This window comes from Pseudophryne corroboree, chromosome 2 (genome assembly GCF_028390025.1).
Source record: "Pseudophryne corroboree isolate aPseCor3 chromosome 2, aPseCor3.hap2, whole genome shotgun sequence".
NCBI lineage: Eukaryota > Metazoa > Chordata > Amphibia > Anura > Myobatrachidae > Pseudophryne > Pseudophryne corroboree.
Genome location: NC_086445.1, coordinates 461,919,061 through 461,938,656, shown reverse-complemented (window position 1 = coordinate 461,938,656; position 19,596 = coordinate 461,919,061). Strand labels below are relative to the sequence as shown.

Genomic DNA, 19,596 nt, shown 5'->3' with positions numbered 1-19,596 from the left:
ACACTGTATTCAAGGTGTTTCCTCACTAGTGATTTATATAATGAGAGTATAACACTCTCGTCCCTTGTGTCAATTCCCCATTTTATGCATGCTAATATCTTATTAGCCTTCTTTGCTGCAATCCTACTTTGAGTACTGCTGCTTAGTTTGCTATCTATGTGAACACCTAAGTCTTTTTCTAGTACAGAACCCCTAATATTACCCCATTTAATATGTAGGTGTTATTTTTGTTCTTGCTACCACAGTGCATTACCTTACTCTTGTCTATATTGAAGCTCATTCTCCATTTTACTGCCCATGCTTCTAGTTTAACCAAGTCATTCTGAAGAGACTCTGCATCCCCCTCCGTATTTATAACCTTACACAATTTGGTATTGTCTGCAAAATTTGACACCATGCTCTCTAGACCTACTGTTAGGTCGTTAATGAAAATGTTGAACAATAGTAGTCCAAGTACAGACCCTTGTGGCACACCACTTAGCACTTCAGTCCAATTTGAAGTGATCCATTAACCACAATGCGCTGCTCCCTATTATCTAACCAATTTCTGACCCACGTGCATATTGTGCTCCCTAGCCCTGTTTCTTGTAGCTTATAGATAAGTTGCATGTGTGGTACTGTGTCGAAAGCTTTGGCAAAGTCTAAAAAGATTACATTAACCTCCTTATCCTGATCAAGGTTCGCACTAACTGTTTCATAAAAGCCAAGTAAATTGGTTTGACATGATCTGTCCTTTACAAATCCATGTTGGTTCCTATTAATAACCTTATTGGCTTTAAGAAACTACTGAATACTATCCCTTAGTATACCTTTCAATATTTTCCCCACTATAGATGTAAGACTAACTGGTCTATAATTACCTGGTTCAGCTTTAGTTCCCTTTTTGAATATCGGCACTACTTCCGCTAAACGTCAGTCTTTGGGAACCATACCTCATATAACTGAATGTTTGAAGATCAAAAATAGCGGTCTTGCTAGTTCAGAGTGAAGCTCCATGAAAACCCAGGGGTGAATTCCATCGGGGCCAGGTTACTTAATTAATCTTTAACTTTTTTTAATCGTCACAGACTACCTCCTCACTTAAATAAGCACTTAGCAGTGGGACATTGTCTTCGTTGAGATTGTGTGTTAGTGCTGAAATGACTCCGCATTCCCGTCAGGTTTGTATTTTTTTAATACAAATCAGTTTTCCACACAGCTTATTTGTTATTTTAAAATGAATATTCATAAGGTAACCTAGGATGGTACTGGAGCCCGCCCTGGCAACTGTACAAAATATTCCTTCTGCCCCCGACCACTGTTGAAGATGCACTAGAGATAGTAGCACCATCTCTCATTTATGGTGCATCTCGAGTTTCTCGAGTTTAGAAGCATAGTGCATTTTATAGTAAGTATATAGAGGTTGTAATATCATTAAAGGTGTATCTCTGTATAAAATTCCTTTTTAGCCGCAAAGATGTTGAACTCTGCTCTTTGGAAATCTGCTGATTTTCTTCTATTCCTGTTTGTATATAAAGTATAGAATAAGTGTAAGAGCTAATATCCTTGGAGATTTTAAGCGTTACTTCTGGTAACCTGGCTATCCTACTTCTTTTCCTGAATGTCACTCTACCATCCCAATATAGTACTCCACTTCGTACTCCACTTCCAGTCTCTGGTATTAACACCTTTAGGGCCCTACATATTGGCCAAGCTGCCCGACTGCGGATACGGCCGCCGGGCGACACGGCGGCGGAGGGGCAGTGACTGGGGGAGTGAAGTTTCTTCACTCCACCCGGCTGCATTGAAGTGCAGGCAAATATGGACGAGATCGCATATTGGCCTGCATGTACAGCCGACGGGGGACCAGCGATGAACGAGGGGGCCGCGCATCGTTCATCGCTGGAGCCTCCACACTCAAAGATATGAACTGTATCTCGTTCATTTATGAACGAGATCGTTAATATCTTTGACTGATGTCGGCCAGTGTGTAGGGCCTATTTCAAAACCTGAAGCCTTATTTCTCAAGTCAAAAGCAGGTATCCAATTATCACAGCTAATTGATCCCTCTGGGTATCCAATTAGCCCTGTAAACTGGCAGTTAACAGGGATTTTTATTCACCTGCCTGAGGCAGAAGGAGAAAAAATCCTTGGTTAATGACCCATTAAAGTGATCGCGAAAACGTATGGTTATGGGTACTTATATCAGATCCTTTTATCCTTGAGATAAAAGCCCATATTTTTTTTTTTTTCGTTTGAAATCTTTTTTCATAGGTAATTAGGATATACCCCTTAGTGTACTCTTTAAGCTATGAAATGTAAAAGTCATTAAGATTTTATTTCCTCTGCTTTCATGCTACACTATCTTTTTTTACTTTGTTAGCTGCACTTACAGTGTTCCAGGGGAGAAGTATTAAAATATTTTTAGCTATAGGATAATACGTTTAACACTTAATATAGTATAAGCATGATTTCATGTTGAATTACATTTACAGGGTTATTAGCTACAGTATGCAAGTGTTTGTTATTTTATCCCTATGGGTCATTTACAGCCTTTATGTGATTTTACAGTGAGTCCATGTTGGGAAAATAAAAAAAACAAACCGCTAACACAAGCCCTTCATTTTCATTATTGGGGAAAGCTGTGTTACTATTGACACATCTTCGCCAAGTGTTTTTAGCATCACATTTTTTAATGACTGTTCTAAAATGGTATAATATTATACAGATGACAATTCAACAAACTGGAGTAGACATATTAACAAGGTATAACTACAATCCTGAGGATAACTGCACCCATGAGAAACATGGCCTGTGATGGTGTTATTAACCATAAGAATAAGAAAGCAAAGTATGCAAAACAGGATGCACTTCATAACAGTACCGTAGAAAATGATTTTGTTTCAACTGTTTTAAATAAATAACTATTTTGTAGCCTGTGTTAATAGAGCGCCAAATGTCAACCAATTTTTTGTAAGATCCAAATTTTTAATTAAGGAATAGTCAAAAATTTCCATTGGTGTAAATCCACTGACTTCATATGTATACTGTATTAGTTACTCCAGCCAACATGTAATCAATTATTTCTATTTTTCTTTCAGGGGTGCCTGGCGTGAAACTTGACCGTTTTGAGGAGGGTATGGCTGTCAAACACTGTGCTCTCTCCTTAGTAGGGGAACCAATAATGTACCCTGAGATCAATCAACTTATCCGGTTGCTTCATCATCAACAAATATCTAGTTTCCTAGTCACAAATGCACAATTCCCAAAGGAAATAAGGTGAGTCCTATTAGCTTCATCAAATTGTATTCATGTACTAAACTAATAAAGGGCTATTTTGTTCAGCAGTCTCCAAATTCTCTAATATATATATATATATATATATATATATATATGTGTGTGTGTATATAATGATATATATATATATATATATATATGTGTGTATGTGTGTGTGTATATATATATATATATATATATATATATATATATATATATATATATATATATGTATATGTGTGTGTATGTGTATATATATATATATATATATATATATATATATATATATATATATATATATATATATTTCTTACAAGGATGCTGGGGTCCACATTAGTACCATGGGGTATAGACGGGTCCACCAGGAGCCATTGGCACTTTAAGAGTTTAAGAGTGTGTTGCTGGCTCCTCCCTCAGTTTAGAAAATGAGCCCAAATTCTTTTTTTTTTTCCCCCGAGTAGAGTTTAGGCACAGGGAGGCTGCTGGCAACGGCCTCCCTGCTTTGTGGGACTAAGGGGGCGGGGGGGGGGGGAGTAGTGTCCGCCCTGAGGGGTGCGAGCCACTATCTCCGCTGACAGGACACTGAGCTCCTGAGGGGACAGATCGATCGCTGCCACAGGGGATCGTTCACCCCAGCAGCATGCCGCCAACCCCCTTACAGAGCCAGAAGACATCAGTGGCGAGTTAGTCACCTGCCCCCTGACAAGCAGGGAGCTGGTGTGAAGATGGCAGCAACAGGGTAGGGAGCGCAGTAGTAACTGCTCTCCGGGGCTCAGTGGTACATGGTGCGGCGCTGTGAGGGGCGCCCTGAGCCAGCGCCTACACCCTAAACTGGTCACACAGCATGTCGGGGACCCCGGATCACCGCCAGCAATTCACCTCAGGCCAGTATAAAAATTCAAATATGAGCGGGAGCCTGCGTCAGGTGACTAGTGTACCTTTAAAAGCCTTAAGGTATTTGGCAGGTACACATTAAACCTAGTGGGTATATTTGCAGTTATATTATGTGTGATACAGTTGCCAGGTTTTAATTTTTAAGACTCTTTGATAGCGTAGGACCTGCAAGAAGGTGGGGTACCTTGGCGAGCGGTTTGCAGGCTTCCGTGCATTGGCCAATTCACTAACTAAACCCCCATTTATTTATTAATGATGTGAGGATAAGTGAGCTTGCTATGGTGACTGCTGAATTTATATATATATATATATATATATATATATATATATATATATATGCGAAAACACTCACTCACTTACTCATCATTACTTCACTTACTTCCTGATATGTTAGGATTCTGAAATTTAAAAAAAATTTATTCTTCAGGTGGGAAATAGGAAAACTGCCACTGGCATTTCTATAATGGGTGCAGTGTGTGCGGTGCACACGGGCCCCTGAGTCCAGAGGGGGCCCCCACCGCACACACTGCATCCATTTTTAAAATACTCACCCCTCCGAAGTCCATCGCCGGCATCCACAGCGCTATTAGAACTCCGTGAGAATGGCTCAGCGCCCATTTTCACGAAGTTCTGTGCATACGCAGTAGAGAAATCTCAGGGAAAATGTCCGCCGCGCCATTTTCCCAAAGATCTGCGCACACACAGTAGAGTCTGAGCCCTCTAGTGCTCAGACTCTACAGCGCTCCGGGCAGAGAGGAGGGGGCCCGAACGGAGGAGGCTGAACACGGGCCTCCTCCTCTCTTAAAACTCCCCTGAAAACTGCATAATTAGAATTTTAATAAACTCCCCTAAGGGGATGAATAGGGGGTTGACATATTGACATCATTACTGATGCGTGGCTTGCGTTGCGTGAACGATGACGCCCAAACGGACAATCGGATTGCACATCCAGTGTGTAGAATTTAATAAACTATAAAAATGGTCCTATCACTTTTTACCATATCTGCTACAAGTGCTCCTCGGATACCGCCAAAATCCATGGATTAATATTAACTTGCATTAAGACGTCTCAAATTTACATCTCTATAGATTTACCATATTTGTAACGTTCATTTATTTTTACAACCGTGAATTTTTAGGAACTCCTGTGCGAAAAACAGGTTGAACAGCTAGTTTTGTACATATCTATTTTATTCATAAATCAGGAATGCTGTCGTTTTGATGGATTTAAAACTAAGAAGTTACCTAGTTTTGTTTTAAGAATCTCTGCTTTTCCATTCATTTCAGAGACCCATGCATTTTAGTGGATTTTGCAATGTGTTATTCCAGCAGAAATCCTATATGATTGACAGAAAAACACTGGTTAATATATTTTAAATTAAAAAAAAATATGAACTTTCCTGAAAGTACCGTAGCCAGTATTAATATATGGTATAGCCCAGCTGGAAATAAAATAAATCCTATGAGAAGATAACTGCTCATTATGGGGGACAACTGCTGTTTTGCATTATCTTTAACTGTCTGGGATGGTCAATAATTGTTTAGCTAAGAGCCTAACATGGGAAGCAGATTGTGTTCCATAAGGAATAATTCTCATCTGATAGCGTTTTTTTTTTATTTATTTTACTTTCTGTTGGACTAGGTTGCACAAAAATTTACAGACAACCAGTGACTACCAGGACTTGCTTAGGGCATGTATTTCCACAATAACTTGGTACCACTTGGCTGAAAATTGCAATTTGTTCTAGTTTTTTACTATTACTCTACCAGCTACAGGGGTTAAAGTGAGCCGGAGCAGGGCGGAGCTGCGTTCTGTCAGTTCCACTTGGAGATGGATTGCAGTTCCGCCTCCTCCGGCTCACCTAACCGGATGTGTGCACGGCGCCGCAGGGAGATTCCGGGCGCCTACTGAGACTGTGTTACCAGCGGGCGCTCGGCTCCCTCTCCACAGCGGAAGCCAGCGGCAGGAGCTCACTACTGAGCTCCGTCTTCCGGCTCTGTCAGTGTGCGCTATTGGAGAGACGTCATGACGTCTCTCCCATAGTGCCGAGGAGCAGACCCTGGAAGGACTACAGCGGTCGGACGTGAGAGCGGGGCTTGGTGAGTATTTTGTTTTTATTTTTCATGTGTGAGTGTATTAGCGGTGCTTCTACTGGGGGCAAACTACAGGGGCTATAACTACAAGGGCTTTAACTACAAGGCCAAACTACAGGGGGCATTACCACTGGGGGCTAAACTACAGGGAGGCTGAACTACTGGGGGCGTAACTACAGGGGCTAAACTACTGGGGACATTACCACTGGGGGGGCTAAACTAAAGGGGGGGGGTAAACTACTGGGGTTATAACTGCAGGGGCATTACCAGTGGGGGCATAACTACTGGGGTTAAACGACTGGGGGCATTACTACAGGCGACATTACTACTGGGGGGTAATACTACACAGGGGCATTGCCATTAAGGGCATTACTTCTGGGGGCACTCCTAATGAGGGTATTGTAAAGGGGGAACTTCATAAGGGGCACTACTACTGGGGGCATTGCATTAGGGGCACCACTATTGTCTCTGTATAAGGGGCAATACCACTGAGGGCACTACTAGTACAGTGGACATTGCATAAGGGGCACTACTACTGTGGGCATTGTATAAGGAGCACTACTGCTGTGGGCATAATGTGTATTAGGGGTGCTACTACTGTGGGCTTTGTGTATAAGGGGCCCTAATGTGTGTCATAACATGAATAAGGGACACTACTATGTGGGGTAATGTGAATAAGATTGTGCTACTGTATGGCAGGATTTTAATTGGGTATACTATTGTGTGACCACGCCCCTTTCTTTTTGAGACCACGCCCGGGGAGGGGGGTGAGTACCACCACCTCTCTAGGACCACTTTAAGCACTGACCAGTTATCACCTCGGAGATACCCAAAAGAACTCCTAGTGCTGTTCAGCACAGAGCTTGGCCCTGTGATGGGATTTCCAGCTTGTCCACCCTTATATGCTCTAGCCAGAGGCATAGCCAGAGCTTTTTGGGTCCCATAGCAACCGTTTGAAGGGGCCCCTGTCCCAAGTCTTCTAGAGAATCACTTCACCACAACAGTTTTTAATTTTGTGACATATAATAGTGCCCTGACTCACATTATGTCACATTGTAGGGCTGCCAGTACACATTATGCAACACAGTACCCTTTATTCACATTATGGCATACAGTTTATCCAGATCATATTATGTCACAGTATAATGCCTCCACTTCATACTGTGTCACATTATAGTGCCTCCATTTCATATTAAGTACCATTATAATTCCCTCCAGTTTATTTTATACCACATTACAATGAACAGGTCCAGGGTCATACCTAGATATATTGCAGGCCACAAGGCAAACGTTTTTTAAGGGCCCTTTTGTATCACCCAATGGTGAAAAATGTATATAAAAATATATAACTCTGACAGGGAAGGTTGGCCCCTCTCAGCGCTGGGCCCCATAGTATCTGCACTCCCTGCACCTATGGTAGCTACGCCCTTGGTTCTAGCCATATACTCAATAGGCTAAGATTGATTTCCAATGTAAGAGGGCTCCTAGCTGCAATTTTCTCATCTGCAGGGCATTGTATTTTATTTTTATGTATTTGCTGTAGTTTCTTAATTATTTCAGTAGGTATTGTGGAGGTAGCACACATGCTGAGAAGCTACTGAAATTCTACGGAAATCTCGCCACTCTCACTGGTTTGTAGGCACTCTGGGCATTTACAATTTTTATTTATATAATTGCAATTAGTTAGTGCCCCGAGTCTTTAGTTTACTTTTTTGTGCACAAAATTATGATGGTATTGGAGGTTAAGTTGCTCAGGTAAACACTACAAAACATCATGTTACACAATAAATCCAAACATTAAAAAACAACACAATTTTAGCTGGCGCCTCTCTCCTTTCCAGTATACAGTAGACCAGCTAATGGATACAATCTAAACTCCTACAATAAGAAGAACATGGGAGCACACACAGTGCATTATATTATTAGTAGTAGTAGTAGTAGTAGTAGTAGTATTATCATCATCGTTTATTTATATGGTGCCAGAAGGGATCTGCAGCGCCCATTACAGAATACATAATCAAACGTGCAAACAAGAAAACAGCACTTATAGTTCAAGACAGTATAGGACAGATATGGAAAACGAGGGGTCAGGTGCCATCAATGGGAGTATAAGATAGTGTAAGTAAGAAAAGGAAAGGCACACTCCACTTGTGATGTACACGAATATCTACCAATTTCAACAGGGAACTATTAGCTTGTTAGTGATCCTTAGCAGTCATCCAATGTCACATGATTCTCTTCACTCTTGCTTTCCAATGGGACTTCTAATGAATAATCCCATTTCTCTTGCAGAGATTTCTTGACCTAACTTCTAACACATGGATAGGCTATACTGTGTTGTGTTGACAACTATGCCCACATGCACAGCCCATTAAGTTTTTCAGTAAATGAGAAACACTTTTCTCTGACGTCCTAGTGGATGCTGGGTACTCCGTAAGGACCATGGGGTATAGACGGGCTCCGCAGGAGACTGGGCACTCTTAAAAGAAAGATTAGGTACTATATCTGGTGTGCACTGGCTCCTCCCTCTATGCTCCTCCTCCAGACCTCAGTTAGTATCTGTGCCCGGCCAGAGCTGGATGCACCCTAGGGGCTCTCCTGAGCTTCCTAGAAAATAAAGTATTTGTTAGGTTTTTTATTTTCAGTGAGATCTGCTGGCAACAGACTCACTGCTACGTGGGACTGAGGGGAGAGAAGCGAACCTACCTGCTTGCAGCTAGCTTGGGCTTCTAAGGCTACTGGACACCATTAGCTCCAGAGGGATCGAACACAGGCCCAGTCCTCGGTCGCCCGGTCCCGGAGCCGCGCCGCCGTCCCCCTTGCAGAGCCAGAAGAACGAAGAGAAGTTGAAAATCGGCGGCTGAAGACTCCGGTCTTCATTAAGGTAGCGCACAGCACTGCAGCTGTGCGCCATTGCTCCCTTAGCACACCACACACTCCAGTCACTGATGGGTGCAGGGCGCTGGGGGAGGGGGCGCCCTGGGCAGCAATTAGATTACCTTACTTGGCGAAAAGCACATAATACAGTCTGATAAACTGTATATGTGCATTAACCCCCGCCATTAAAGTACATAAAAGGACAGAAGCCCGCCGCTGAGGGGGCCGGGCCTTCTTCCTCAGCACACCGGCGCCATTTTCTCTTCACAGCTCAGCTGGAAGGAAGCTCCCCAGGCTCTCCCCTGCAGTATCCTGGTACACAAAGGGTAAAAAAGAGAGTGGGGGCACATAAATTTAGGCGCAAAACTGTGTATATAAGCTGCTATAGAGGAAAAATCACTCAGTTTAGTGTACATCCCTGTATATTTTGCGCTGTGGTGTGTGCTGGCATACTCTCTCTCTGTCTCTCCAAAGGGCCTGGTGGGGGAACTGTCTTCAAATAGAGCATCCCCTGTGTGTGTGGTGTGTCGGTACGCGTGTGTCGACATGTCTGAGGTAAAAGGCTCCTCTAAGGAGGTGATAGAGCGGATATGTGTGTGGGAGGGTGTCTCCGTCAACAACGCCGACACCTGTTTGGATATGTGTAAGTGCTGAGGTAAAATTATTGCACAAAAGGTTAGGGAACAGAAAGGAAATCTACCCATGTCTGTCCCTATGTCACAGAGTCCTTCAGAGTCTCTCTATGTTCACTATCCAAAATAACAAAGTATCGACACGGAGTTTAACTCCACTGTCGACTACGATAATGCAAAGTTACAGCCAAGAGGGCTAAAAGATATTCAATATATGATTATTGGAATAAAAGATGATTTGCATATCACTGATGACTCATCTGTCCCTGACACGAGAGTACACATGTTAAGGGGAAGAATGCTGAGGTAAATTTCCCTCCTCTCATGAGGAAAAAGAGCGGGAATCTCCAGACAAGAGCCGGCAGCTTCCCACAAGAGAATTCTCAGGCTGTATCCTTTCCCCACTAGGGCCAGGATGTGTTGAGAATCTTCCCCTTGGGTGTCCTGTTTGCACTAGCCATTCTCAGGGATCCTGCAGATAGTGTGCACATTCTAGTATACTACCCAGACCGGCGATTGTGTCGGCATGGGTTTATAGCGCTGTGGCAGCGTGGACAGGTACCTTATCAGCAGAGATTGAGACCCTACTATGCATATAAATATTTTAAGATGCTGTCTTAAGTGATAGATATATAATTATAAAGCATGCCCAAAGGGACATGAGTATACTGGGTCCTAGAGACAAAAACTATGTCGATTTCTGCTTGACGTGTCCTGTAGAATATACATTGGACAGATGATGCCGACTTAAGAGGCATATGGAAGGCTGAGGATTGTGTAGAGAAAGGTTCTCGGGCCTGGTCTCCACAGCTATAGCTGGTAATTCTGATATTTTGCCTTATATTCCTGTACAGCCTAGGAAAGCACGACATTATTAAATGCAGCTTTTCGAATAAAGAAACAAGAAAGTCTGAGGTGCGTCCTTTCTTGTCAGAGCCGGGGGCAGAGGAATGAAGCTGTACAACACAGCTAGTCCCCAGGAACAGAAGTCCTCCCCGGACTCTACAAAAATCCACCGCATGTCGCTGGGGCTCCACAGGCGGAGCTAGGCCCGGTGGGGACACGCCTTCGTAAGTTCAGCCACAAGTGGGTTCACTCCCTGTTAGATCCCTGGGCAATAGAAATTGTATCGCAGGGATACAGGCTGGACTGTGAGATGATGCCCCCTCATCGAGGACCCGGCGGACTTCCCCCCAAGAGAGGGAGCCAGTGTTAACTGCAATTCGTAAATTGTATCTTCAACAGGTGGTGGTCAAGGGTCCCCTCCTTCAACAAGAGGGTGTTATTATTCGACCATGTTATAATCCCGAAACCAGACTGTTTGGTTAGACCCATATTGTATTAAAATCCCTGAACATATACCTGAAAAGGTTCAGGTTCAAGATGGAATCGCTAAGAGCGGTCATTGCAAGCCTGAAATGAATCGGGACATAAGGGATGCATACCTTCGTGTCCCCATTTATCCACCTCATCAGGCGTACCTCAGAATTGCGGTACGGGATTGTCATTACCAATTTCACCAAGGTAATGGTGGATATGATGGTGCTCCTGCGGAAGCAAGGTGTCACTATTATCACATACTTGGATGATCTCATAAAAGCGAGATCAAGAGAGCAGTTGCTGGACAGCGTATCACCTTCTCTGGAAGTGAAACGCCAACACGACTGGATTCTATATATTCCGAAGTCGCAGTTGGTTCCTACAGCTCATCTGCCTCGCCTAGGCATGATCCTAGACACAGACCAGAAGAGGGTTTATCTCCCGATAGAGAGAGCTCAGGAGCTCTTGACACTGGTCAGGAATCCATTGAAAACCAAAACAGGTGTCAGTGCATCACTGCACTCGAGTCCTGGGAAGGATGATGGCATCATACGAGGCCATCCCCTTCGGCTGGTTCCATGCAAGGACAATGGAACTTACTGGTCAAGTGGTCCGGATCACATCTTCAGATGCATCGGTTAATCACCCTATCCCCCAGGGCCAGGGTGTGTCTCCTGTGGTGGCTGCGGAGTGCTCACCTTCTCGAGGGCCGCAGATTCGGCATTCAGGACTGGGTCCTGGTGACCACGGATGCAAGCCTCCGAGGGTGGGGGGCAGTTACACAGGGAAGAAAATTCCAAGGTTTGTGGTCAAGCCAACAGACTTGCCTTCACATCAATATCCTGGAACTAAGGGCCATATACAACGCCCTAAGTCAAGCGGAGTTCCTGCTTCGCGACCAACCGGTTCTGATCCAGTCAGACCGCAGGGGCTCATGTAAACCGCCAGGGCGGCACAAGGAGCAGGGTGGCGAGGGTAGAAGCCACCAGAATTCTTCGCTGGGCGGAGAATCAAGTAAGCGCACTGTCAGCAGTGTTCATTCCGGGAGTGGACACGACCTCCACCCGGGAAAGTGGTGACTTCATCAGGAAGTCTTCACGCAGTTTTGCAAATTGATGGAAACTGCCTAAGGTGGACTACATGGCGTCCCACCACAATAAAAAGATAAAAAAGGTTTTACGCTGGGTCAAGGGACTCTCAGGCGATAGCTGTGGTCGCACTAGTAACACCGTGGGTGTTCCAGTCGGTCTATATATTCCCTCCTCTTCCTCTTAGACCCAAGGGCTGAGAATTGTAATAAACGGAGGAGTGTGAACAATATGCTTTGCTCCGGATTGGCCAAGAAGGACTCTGTACCCGGAACTGCAAGAAATGCTCTCAGAGGACCCATGGCCTCTGCCTCTCAGTCAGGACATGTTGCAACAGGGACCCTGTCTGATCCAAGACTTACCGCGGCTGCGTTGGACGGCATGGCGGTTGAACGCCGGATCCTAGCGGAAAAGGGCATTCCGGATGCAGTTATTCCTACGCTGATAAAGGCTAGGAAAGACGTGACAGCAAGACTTTTTCACTGTTTATGGCGAAAATAGGTTGCTTGGTGTGTGGCCGGGAAGGCCCTACAGAGGAATTCCAGGGGGGTCGATTCCTGCACTTCCTACAGTCAGGAGTGACTATGGGCCTAAAATTAGGATCCATAAAGGCCAAGATTTCGGCCCTATCCCTTTTTCTCTCTCAAAAAGAACTGGCTTCACTGCCTGAAGTTCGGACGTTGTTACAGGGGTGCTGCATATTCAGCCCCTTTTGTGCCTCCAGTGGCACCTTGGGATCTTAACGTGTGTTGGATTCCTAAAATCCCACTGGTTTGAGCCACTTAAGACCGTGGAGCTAAAATATCTCACGTGGAAAGTGGTCATGCTTTTGGCCTTAGCTTGGACTAGGCGTGTCTCAGAATTGGCGGCTTTGTCATGTAAAAGCCCATATCTGATCTTCCATATGGAAAGGGCAGAATGGAGGACTCGTCCCCAATTTCTCCCTAAGGTGGTATCGTTTCATTTGAACCAACCTATTGTGGTGCCTGCGGCTACTAGGAACTTGGAGGATTCCAAGTTGCTGGACGTAGTCCGGGCCCTGAAACTTTTTGTTTCCAGGACGGCTAGAGTCAGAAAAACTGACTCTCTATTTATCCTGCATGCACCCAACAAGCTGGGTGCTCCTGCTTCAAAGCAGACTATTGCTCGCTGGATCTGTAGCACGATTCAGCTTGCACATTCTGCTGCTGGACTGCCGCATCCTAATTAGTAAAAGCCCATTCCACGAGGAAGGTGGGCTCTTCTTGGGCGGCTGCCCGAGGGGTCTCTGCTTTACAACTTTGCCGAGCTGCTACTTGGTCGGGTTCAAACACTTTTGCAAACTTATGCAAGTTTGATACCCTGGCTGAGGAGGACCTTGAGTTTGCTCATTCGGTGCTGCAGAGTCATCCGCACTCTCCCGCCCGTTTGGGAGCTTTGGTATAATCCCCATGGTCCTTACGGAGTACCCAGCATCCACTAGGACGTCAGAGAAAATAAGAATTTACTCACCGGTAATTCTATTTCTCGTAGTCCGTAGTGGATGCTGGGAGCCCGTCCCAAGTGCGGACTCTCTGCAATACATGTATATAGTTATTGCTTAACTAAAGGGTTATTGTATGAGCCATCTGTTGAGAGAGGCTCAGTTATTGTTCATACTGTTAACTGGGTATAGTTATCACGAGTTGTACGGTGTGATTGGTGTGGCTGGTATGAGTCTTACCCTGGATTCCAAATCCTTTCCTAGTAATGTCAGCTCTTCCGGGCACAGTTTCCCTAACTGAGGTCTGGAGGAGGGGCATAGAGGGAGGAGCCAGTGCACACCAGATATAGTACCTAATCTTTCTTTTAAGAGTGCCCAGTCTCCTGCGGAGCCCGTCTATACCCCATGGTCCTTACGGAGTACCCAGCATCCACTACGGACTACGAGAAATAGAATTACCGGTGAGTAAATTCTTATTTTTTTTTCTGTCTTTTTCTTCGGTGCTCTCTATTTGGAACGTCTGTTTGCTGCAGATATAGCTGTGAGGAGGTCTCTACCAACTATCAGGAGTATACAGGTTGAGTGTTCCTTTATCTAAAATTCTAAATCCCACATTTTTGGTTCCCCTACTGAGATAATGACACACACATTTATATATATCTATATATCTATATATATATCTATATATATATCTATATATATATATATATATATATCTATATATATATATATATATATATATATATATAAGGGTAAAACACTGGGTACCACTCTATTTGGAAAGGAGACAGATCGAAATACAATCTTACATGCTAGAAGCAATCACCCACCTGCGCTCAGGTCGAGCCTACCCATTTCGCAGTTTATGCGAGTATTGAGGAACAATACGGAACAAGAAACCGCAGAAGTACAAATTCTAGAAATGAAGGCTCGCTTTGTGGAGAGAGGCTACAAGGTGAGCATGATTACTCTTGCTTGGAAAAAGCTCGATTAAGATGCATTGAGCCAAAAATGTCAAGAGACAATAATGATATAAGTTACACAATTTGATGAAAGATCAACACATATTGGTTCATCCCTGAGGCGACATTGGCCGATAATAAGCTCTGACCCTAAGCTAAAGGGTATATGTGAACATCCAAATGATGGCATTTAGACTAGGTCGTAATCTAAAGCAGCTTTTGATGCATCCGACAAGGCAGAGTAACATTGCGGATGGTGGCTGGTTAAATCCGCAAAAGAAGGGTTGTGTCAGATGCCTAGGATGTACCACATGTCGTTCAATGCTGGTTGGAGATAAGTTTCCACATCCTCTGAGTGGAAAACCCATTTATGTCAGATTTAGACTCCACTGTTGTCTTGATCATGTGATATACATGTTGTTATGCCCATGTGGCCTCTCTTATGTGGGGATGACCACCTGTACGTTCAGGGAAAGAATGGTGAATCACCGCAGCTCAATACACCAGGCACTCCTGACGGTACGTACAGATAAGCCTGTGGCTCAACAGTTCTTGCTAGAGGAACACCAAGTAGACTCTCTTAAGTGTCGTATCATAGATTGGGTTCCGATACCCAAGAGGGGTGGGGATCGATCACTCCTCTTAAAAAAACTAGAAGCAAGGTGGATCCATAGACTGGGTTCGGTGGCACCTAATGGACTCAATAAATCGAATTCTCTGAATTTATTCCTGCATTGAGGAAGTATTTTCTTCCCCTTTTTTTTGGGTGGCGTACTTTATAAATTGTTTTTATTGTGTCTGACCGACACAACCTTTTGATTCACATGCACATCTTTGTATGTACACATTTGTGTACATGTGGAGCTCTATTGATAAATTGTTGATAACATACACTTAAGAATTGGTATTGATGGTTCTAGTATATTTTTATAGATTAGGATAAGTGGTGTGTTGTGTTTGTATATTTTAATATGTACCCGCGGCTGCCTTAGTGTGGGATGGGATGGAGTTCTCCATGTCTTTAATAGAGTGAAGCTGTTTAGTAATATTTTTTTTTAAAATCTTTTTGGACTTTGTTGCTTAAGATCTGGAGAAACCACCACATCCGTACTGGCAGGGGCGTGTCTATGTTTATTTATACGTAGGGATGTTTTTAACTGTTGCTTGACTGGCTCTTGCACTCATGAATTCAGTGCTCATTTGTATTGTCCGTGGTGTATTGACAATTCGTCCGTGATTAGATTAGATTTGTAGGTCCAAGATAGTTTTGCTGAGGCACTCCGGATTCATTGCTTAGGATAGCGCTACATCATTTCCGCCCGGGCACCGCTTGGGCAGGAAGTGTCGCGCGTTGCCCAGCGACAGACCGGAAGTGGCCTGTGTTGCTGGGCAACGTAGGCTTTGACGCGACCTGGACTCTCGGAGTCCCGGAGGACGGATGCGTCTGCCGGCATGTAGTGGTCATGCTGGCGGACGTAATTTGGCAATAGCTAACGGGTATGTGATTTTAATATGCTATGTACGGACATACGGATGCACACTGAACTTCATATTTACACTGATATGGGTTTAGCTCTGTTTAGAAATTTTTGACGTATGCTAATTTTGATGATGTCATCCATGGGCATCCTTTGGCGCCAATCTTGATTGTTTGGGGGTGTATATAGAGCCAGTCAGGCGTGACCAGCTTCACTGTTGGATGCCTGGGATTAAGTATCAATTTTGACTGTTTGCTATACAGTTACTGTGATTTGCCTCCTGATGAAGGCCTGCTGTGGGCCGAAAGCGCTTGAGGATACTATCGCATGTACCAAGTGGACGATGTAACGTATATCAAAATAAATGTGATCTTCTTTTGCATAATAAGAAAAATCTGGAGAGTGCCTCTATTAACTCTTTCTATCTACAATGCTTTGGCATTAGAGTGGACACCCCAGTTGTTGTTTGGTTTTGAGGATGAGAGTGCGACCTATCTTGGATATATATATATATCACACAATCTCCCTTATTGCGCTTTATTACAAAATATGTGAATAAGGATTTGTGGGCTGCCTTATTACACTAGGTTCTCTGCTAGTCAGAACCAAAACAAACAACAAACACAACAATAGTGAAATTGGCGCCCTAGGGGAGGTATACTCCTGACCCCTCTTTTGTTCGTGTCCCTTTCAATATATCTTACAGGGAGCATAAAATGCACAGTGAGTTCCAATATACAAATTTTTTATTAAAACATTGCTAAAATATCAATAATGTCCTTATATCCTTAGATGCATTAACAGATGATGGCCTCACATAACATGGAGGTTTGATTTCTCATAGATAAACAGATTGCTTCTTTCATGAGATCCTCCTTCCAATGATACAGGTTGGAGGTTACATCAAAACATAGTAGAATACCCTATCATATTCTATAGATAAAATATATCTATATAATATATCTATATATACACATATATATATATATATATATATACAGTATGTCATTATCTCGGTAGGGGACCCAAAAATGTGGGATTTTGGATAAGGGATACTCAACCTGTATTTCTCTAACGTCCTAAGTGGATGCTGGGGACTCCGTCAGGACCATGGGGTTTAGCGGCTCCGCAGGAGACAGGGCACAATAATAAAAGCTTTAGGATCAGGTGGTGTGCACTGGCTCCTCCCCCTATGACCCTCCTCCAAGCCTCAGTTAGATCTTTGTGCCCGGCCGAGAAGGGTGCAATCTAGGTGGCTCTCCTGAGCTGCTTAGAATAAAAGTTTAAGTTAGGTTTTTTATTTTCAGTGAGTCCTGCTGGCAACAGGCTCACTGCTACGAGGGACTTAGAGGAGAGAAGTAAACTCACCTGCGTGCAGGATGGATTTGCTTCTTAGGCTACTGGACACCATTAGCTCCAGAGGGAGTCGGAACACAGGTCTCACCCTGGGGTTCGTCCCGGAGCCGTGCCGCCGACCCCCCTTGCAGATGCCGAAGTTGAAGAGGTCCAGAGGTCCAGAAACAGGCGGCAGAAGACTTTCAGTCTTCATAAGGTAGCGCACAGCACTGCAGCTGTGCGCCATTGTTGTCAGCACACTTCATACCAGCGGTCACTGAGGGTGCAGGGCGCTGGGGGGGGCGCCCTGGGCAGCAATGTATTATACCTTTTTTATGGCTAAAATACATCACATATAGCCCTTGAGGCTATATGGATGTATTTAACCCCTGCCAGATCTCACAAACTCCGGGAGAAGAGCCCGCCGTTTTAGGGGGCGGGGCCTATTCTCCTCAGCACACGGCGCCATTTTCCTGCTCAGCTCTGCTGTGAGGAAGGCTCCCAGGCTCTCCCCTGCACTGCACTACAGAAACAGGGTTAAAACAGAGAGGGGGGGCACTTATTTGGCGATATGATTACATATGTGAAAATGCTATAAGGGAAAACACTTGTATAAGGGGTTGTCCCTGTATAATTATAGCGTTTTTGGTGTGTGCTGGCAAACTCTCCCTCTGTCTCCCCAAAGGGCTAGTGGGGTCCTGTCCTCTATCAGAGCATTCCCTGTGTGTGTGCTGTGTGTCGGTACGTGTGTGTCGACATGTAGGAGGACGATGTTGGTGAGGAGGCGGAGCAAATTGCCTGTATTGGTGATGTCACTCTCTAGGGAGTCGACACCGGAATGGATGGCTTATTTAGGAATTACGTGATAATGTCAACACGATGCAAGGTCGGTTGACGACATGAGACGGCCGGCAAACAAATTAGTACCTGTCCAGGCGTCTCAGACACCGTCAGGGGCTTGTAAAAACGCCCATTTACCTCAGTTGGTCGACACAGACACGGACACTGACTTCAGTGTCGACGGTGAAGAAACAAACGTATTTTCCTTTAGGGCCACACGTTACATGTTAAGGGCAATGAAGGAGGTGTTACATATTTCTGATACTACAAGTACCACAAATAAGGGTATTATGTAGGGTGGGAATAATCTACTTGTAGTTTTTCCTGAATCAGATAAATTAAAGTGTGTGATGATACGTGGGTTTCCTCCGATAGAAAATTATTGGAGGTATACCCTTTCCCGCCAGAAGTGAGGGCGAGTTGGGAAACACACCTTAGGGTGGATAAGGCGCTCACACGCTTATAAAAACAAGTGGCGTTACCGTCTCCAGATACGGCCGCCCTCAAAGAGCCAGCTGATAGGAAGCTGAAAAATATCCTAAAAAGTATATACACACATACTGGTGTTATACTACGACCAGCAATCGCCTCAGCCTGGATGTGCAGCGCTGGGGGGGCTTGGTCGGATTTCCTGACTGAAAATATTGATACCCTTGACAGGAACAATATTTTATTGACTATAGAGCATTTTAAGGATGCATTTCTATATATGCGAGATGCGCAGAGGGATATTTGCATTCTGGCATCAAGAGTAGATGTGATGTCCATATCTGCCAGACGATGTTTATAGACACGACAGTGGTCAGGTGATGCAGATTCCAGACGGCACATGGAAGTATTGCCGTATAAAGGGGCGGTCCATCGGACCTGGTGGCCATGGCAACAGCTGGAAAATCCACTTTTGTTACCCCAAGTCACATCTCAGCAGAAAAGGACACAGTCTTTTCAGTCTCAGTCCTTTCGTACCCATAAAGGCAGGCGGGCAAAAGGCCAGTCATATCTGCCCAGGGTTAGAGGAAAGGGAAGAAGATTGCAGCAGGCAGCCCATTCCCAGGAACAGAAGTCCTCCACAGCTTCTGCCAAGTCCGCAGCATGACGCTGGGGCCATACAAGCGGACTCAGGTGCGGTGGGGGGTCATCTCAAGAGTTTCAGCACGCAGTGGGCTCACTCGCAAGTGGACTCCTGGATCCTACACGTAGTATCCCAGGTGTACATTGGAAATTCGAGACGTCTTCCCCTCACAAGTTCCTGAAGTCTGCTTTACCAACGTCTCCCTCCGACAGGGAGGCAGTATTGGAAAAAAAATTCACAGGCTGTATTCCCAGCAGGTGATAATCAAAGTACCCCTCCTACAACAA

At 44.5% G+C, this 19,596-nt stretch overlaps 1 protein-coding gene across 1 annotated transcript in view; it reads left to right on the top strand.

Moving 5' to 3' along the window:
• Positions 1 to 19,596, top strand: part of LOC135028178 (S-adenosyl-L-methionine-dependent tRNA 4-demethylwyosine synthase TYW1-like) — a 590,293-nt gene that overhangs the window by 313,029 nt on the left and 257,668 nt on the right. Inside the window, exon 12 of the mRNA XM_063953759.1 lies at positions 3,081 to 3,258. Coding sequence (XP_063809829.1) covers positions 3,081 to 3,258 — 178 coding nt within the window. The remainder of the gene's footprint in view (positions 1 to 3,080; positions 3,259 to 19,596) is intronic.